Source organism: Gavialis gangeticus, unplaced genomic scaffold (genome assembly GCF_001723915.1).
Source record: "Gavialis gangeticus isolate Ggan-Ray unplaced genomic scaffold, GavGan_comp1, whole genome shotgun sequence".
Lineage (NCBI taxonomy): Eukaryota > Metazoa > Chordata > Crocodylia > Gavialidae > Gavialis > Gavialis gangeticus.
Genome location: NW_017728996.1, coordinates 51,312,516 through 51,318,070, shown reverse-complemented (window position 1 = coordinate 51,318,070; position 5,555 = coordinate 51,312,516). Strand labels below are relative to the sequence as shown.

The 5,555-nt window shown below is 42.1% G+C and overlaps 1 protein-coding gene across 2 annotated transcripts in view; it reads left to right on the top strand.

Annotated features, from left to right (window-relative positions):
• Positions 1 to 858: 858 nt before the first annotated feature.
• The window catches only part of ARIH1 (ariadne RBR E3 ubiquitin protein ligase 1), a 64,866-nt gene continuing 60,169 nt past the window's right edge, over positions 859 to 5,555 (top strand). For both annotated transcript variants that reach the window (XM_019504492.1, XM_019504491.1), the window contains exon 1: positions 859 to 954. In XM_019504492.1, coding sequence (XP_019360037.1) covers positions 947 to 954 — 8 coding nt within the window. In that variant the 5' untranslated portion in view covers positions 859 to 946. The remainder of the gene's footprint in view (positions 955 to 5,555) is intronic.

Below are 5,555 nucleotides of genomic sequence, written 5' to 3'. Positions count from 1 at the left end.
TGCCATTTCTCCACACCAGACTTATCAGCTGGATGCTACTCTCCACACTGCCTGGCTGCATATCAGAATCTGATCAGTATCAGCTGATATGGCTTGCTAAAAATCAGCCATTGGTATCAGCCCAACAAATCTGTTGGTGCACCCCAAGTATTTTCTGTTACTTGTATTTTATTATTACTTCAGTGCCTTGGCGGAACTCCTCACTGTACAGTGGTTATGTAGTATACCAAGCTAAACCGTCCTTGGCCAGAAAAGTTTACAAGCCGAATATATTGGAACAGACACAGTATTCTCATTTTACAGATGGGAAACTCCCACCTTTAAGTGACAGTTTTCAGCCTTTGGCCGAGTTGCTCACGAAGCTTTTGGCACAGACAGGTGCTGAGGATGCCATTTGCAATTTCTTTCAGGTCCTAAGTTAGAGAACATCCTGACTTTGATCTCTTCTGTGTTGCACTACATCTATTTCTTTAGATAGGCACAGGGTTGTTTGTTGTGGCCTTTTATTTCCTCATTCAGTTTTCATTCCGGGTACAAGTGTTGCTTTCAAAGCCAGTTTGACCTAATTTTACAAAAGGCTTGTCTTTTATTATAAATGCTAGATGTCATGAAGTTGGCTGCTGTGGTGGCTCATTAAGTCTACAGATCTGCCCTTCTCATTTTATTTGTATTTTACTACTTGTGATTGAATGGTTAAAATCAGTGTAAAACCATCACCTTTTACTTTCAAGCGTGCTTAAAGAATGAGGAATGGGGCTTGTCAAACAGTTAGTTTTCTGGTCTTCCTGTGCTTATTCACACTCTTATTTTGGTCCCTGGTCATCAGTGGACTGGGTTAGGGTATGTATTGTTGTATTAACTGGTTTTCATTATTTTCTGTCTCTAGAATCCAGCAACTATCACCAGAATACTTCTTAGCCATTTCAACTGGGATAAAGAGAAACTGATGGAAAGGTAAGCGATGCCTCTTCGATAATGGACACATTTCTATTAAAACCCACAAGTGTGATGATTACTGGCTTGATGTGATAATGAATTATATGAATGCTTAGTAGGGGTGTGCGAAATGGGTCCTGTTCAATTCAGATTTGGCCGGAATCGGGGACAGTGACTTGATTAGTTGATTCGGATCACTGTCCCTGATTAGGTTCGGCCGAATCTGAAGATTTGATGCTGATTCGGAGAATCAGCAATTTGACTACAGACACAGCTTTAAATATTTTTCTGCGTACCTCAAGGTACCAGCACGGTTTGTGAACACTGCGATGCTGGGGCGGATGGAGCACCACACAGGATGAATCTCTGCCGAATCGAATCAGGGACTGAAGCTTCGCACAGCCCTAATGCTTAGTATATAAAGAGAACCTTTTGGATAAGCTATGGATGTCACAACAGTTTACGTAGCAGCATGTACCAACTACTGAAAGGTCACTCCTTGTTGTGACATTTTTTTAGTTTGCATATTAGGTTACAAAACTTAATTATTACTTCAAAAAACCCCTTTCAAAGAGAAGGTGCCTGTGTTGGCTGTTTTTTGCCATCCCTCAAATCCCTTTCAGTTTTACCAGTACATGTATGGCTTAGGAATTTTTCTACATGCTCTCAATAGAAACAGGAATGAACATGTTACTAAGATCCTGCAAATATTTGATCTTCAGGGTTGGGTGCCTTGTGGAGGTCTGTTAGTCATTGTGTCTCTGATGATTGTTTTGAGGTGGCTAGAAACATTCATTAATTGGGTTAAGATTTTACTCCTCTTTACTGCTACAGGGCAGTGGTATATGTGCCAGACTTCTTTCTATTGATTTTTTTTTTTTTTTAACTATTCGCTTTTTACAGGAAGGAGTTGCAACTTGAATCCTGGGTTATTCTTGGCCAGAGATTTAACTGCTATATCCCTCCTTTAACTTCTAGCTCAAAACCGTGTGCCCAGTACGAGGTCACTTGTGTATGGAAATAAATATCTTTGTATGGCAGAGGCAGGCAAAGTCTGGCCTATCTGCCGAATTGGACCCACAGCCGACTCCACTTCCCAGCAGCCCCTGCCTGCGTCGCTGCAGCTGGTTTCCATGGAGAACCCAGCAGCGGCAGGCCTGTGACAGTGCAGGGCCAGGGTTTCCATGGAGACTGGCTGCAGCAGTGCTGGCAGGGTGCATGGCTTGGTGGGGAGCTGCTCCAGGGCCAGGATCTTGTGTTGAGAATGTAGCCTAGAGCCAGGGCAGAACTGCAGTCTGCTGCTTGTGCATTGCTACCGCAGTGAGAAAGCGGTCCCGATACACCTGCCTGTGCAGCATTGATGGGGCCAGTCTCCATGGAAACCCGAGCTCCCTGCTGCTGCTGGGGTCTCTGTGGAAACCAACATGGGCAGGGGCTGCTGGGAAATGGAGGCCAGCTGGATCCACCATTTTGCCCACCCCTGTTATATGGTCTGTAGTGCAGTAAGACTTTCCTAAGTTATTTTGCTGCTGCTGTTTATCTAAGTTCAAATTGAGCAATTTGGTTAGTGACACATTTGTCCTGTTACTAAGCCAATAGCTGGGTTGGTCAGAAAATTAGACATCTGTCCTGAAAAAATGCAACTTTTCAGTGGTGTGTATATATACAATGCTGTGGTATCCTATAGGCTCACTCTTTCCAGTATCTACTGGTTACAGCAGAGTCTCTGGTTTGCCTTCTAAGGTTGTTCAGGAACGTAAGGTGGTAGGATGCTCCTTAGTGTATTACTAGATGTATGAAAGTAGCTTGGTATATGGTAGGGACGTGTAGTCTCTCTTGGGATAGATGACAGAGGTAATGTTAGCAGACGTCCGACCCATATAGTGGGCTGAGTCAGGGTCTTGTATGACACACAAGCCATATTATGGGATCTATGTTCCATCAGTGTAGAAGATGGTCTTTAGGTTGTATTTGTTTTTTTCCTCCTTCAGTGGTTTTTACAGTTCAGGAGTCCTGATACAGCTTTTTTTTCCAGGGCAGCAGGCCTTTCAGTAGCTGTAAATTTGTATATACATGTGTATATGTAATAGGTCAGTGGTAAGGTAGTGAAGCTAAGGTGTATAGCTAAAGCTTTAGTCATCTCCGAAATTTGATGTTGAGGTTTTTTATCTCAGTGTAACTGCGTAAGTTTCTGAGTTTAAGTTGAAATTATGGAAAAGATTTTTATTGTATTCTAGGTATTCTTTGGAGCACCAGCACTCACTTAAAATTGCCTTGTGGCTTTCTCACCTGGTTTTACTTAGTGGACTCTAAGGCCAGTAGCATCAGTTTGAAAATGGAAGGCCAGGGGTGAGACAATAGGAACACTGTGACTTTTTTAGTCATTAATTTTAAGAGGATTTTACAAACTCAAGGATTTGCACAAAACTTCAGAATGACACCTATAAACAAGGTGCATAACAACTAACCATTGGCATTTAGTGTCTTTGCCCAATATCAGCAAAATGTCAGTAGTATTTCCTACTAAGCCAGTTTCTCCCAGGTGCTCAACCTTGTCTCCCTGGAAAAGCATTTGCACAAGTTTGGCAGCATTGCACTAAAGCTCTGTTTTATCAAGCTAAGGAGTGGGAGTCTAGAGAAGAAGGGTTTTTTTTTTTTAAGTTGGTTCTTCAAAGAGAACATCCTAGCAGATACTTTTTATGCCAAGGTGCTGGTGTGAACACTTTTTTGTATATTGCTGTTGCTGTGTGGGTACAATATGAAGGAGAAGATAGGATCCTTTGAGCAGTCAGGCTCTGAAGCATTGTGGCAGAGTTGAAAACAAAGCCAGGAGCCAGCTCCAAAGTGCATCTCCCATAACAAGTTTCTGTTTTAGAAAATATAGCCAGCTAGTAAATCCATGGGTTTAGGATTTGTTTAATAAAATACAAATTCTTGTCTTGTCTTACCTTTGTTTGTTTTCCAGCAAGTCCTAATAGAACATTGTGCTGGTGAAGATGAGAGAAAATGAAACTAATGTTTGTTGTCCAAGGAGAGCAAATGCAGTTTGCATTTTGTTGATTTGTATTAAATGTTTCTTTAAGAAAGTAACCCTTTCAAATACCATTTTAAATCTTGGAATTCTCCATACATTGTCCATTTACACATCCTTGTACAGAGGTGGTGAGCTCAAAGAAGACAATGTTTTTCCTTATAAACTAGCATAGACAACTAAAGTTTAAAAGAACTAGCCCTACAGCTTGAAATGAAATAAAGCACTTTAAATAAGGGGCCTGTCCTTTTTTATAGTGCTTAGCACTTCCACATCCTGTTGACATTGTAACTAAAAATATTTTATAATTACTAATCAGAATCAGTGACATGGTTGAAAATTATCTTGCCTCTTAGCATATGAAGAGCCCTCCCTATCCCTTAGGATATTCTGTGATTGTCATTCATATCTTATATTGAACAGGCTAATTCTATACCTGTGCAACACTTTTTTAGCTCTTTAATTGCATGCCATGTTGCAGAATCTAAATCACATCAGGAGTTTGCTTGAATGATATGAAATGTTTCAGCAGATTATGTGAAGGCATAATGTCAAGACATCTTCAGCCAGAGAACATCCTATCCAGTGACTAAGCATTCACTGTCTTCCAGATATGTCTGTAAGCAAAATTTGGTGTTCAAAAAGCATTTGCTGGAGAATTGAGGCTTGTGTAGAAGGTAACATTAGGCCTAGCAGGAAAGTTTTGATGTCTCATGTTTATATATACACTTTTGTTCAGAGACTTGCACAAGGTCTATCCTTCCCTTCTCTCCTTATTCCAGCCTCTTGAACTTTTGACTCATGCTGTCATTGTGGTTGGATATTGGTGCTGAATTAATATCTTAATCAGTGAACTCAGCTTCTGACAGGAAAATAGCATATACAGAATGAGTTCATACCTCTTAAAGAAGAAAGAAAATGCTTGCAGCTGAATCATCATCCATCACTTCCATGTATGTCATGGTTGGGAAAAGCCACATCTGTGACACTGTCCTGTTGACTCTTCCAGGGAGATGGATGTAGACTTTTTGGGCACTTGTATACGTGGGGAAATTGCCCTTTTTAGCAGTTTCATTGCCCTTTTTATAGTGGTTAATTGCACCAAATGTTACATGCGCGGCAGCTTATTGCAATTTAATTTTGTCACACTGTACACGTGTGGCGGCATATTTTGATGTAAATGACTTTGTTACATAGCAAACTAAAACGCATCCTGATGTATTTTAGTTTGCTACCTAATAAATTGCACTGATACATCTATCCTTGAGCCCTCCTGGGCTTCCTGTGCCTGTACACAGTCCCTGCTGCCTCCTTTGACTGTCAGCATACCCAGCTTGCCCCTGAGGCAGCATGGGGAGGAGGTGGGAGGGCAGCTGGGTATGCTGGTGGCCAGAGAAGGTGGCAGGGATGGTGCATGGGGTGCTGGAAGCCTGGGTGGGCTTTGGGATGCTTAGGCTTGGCAGACTTCCAGCACCCTGTGCACCATCCCCATCACCTTCTACGGCTACCAGCACACCCAGCCATGGGCAACTGGTACTGCCTTAGTCAAGGGGGGCAGGTCCATCTCCTTCCCTCCCCCCCCCCCCCC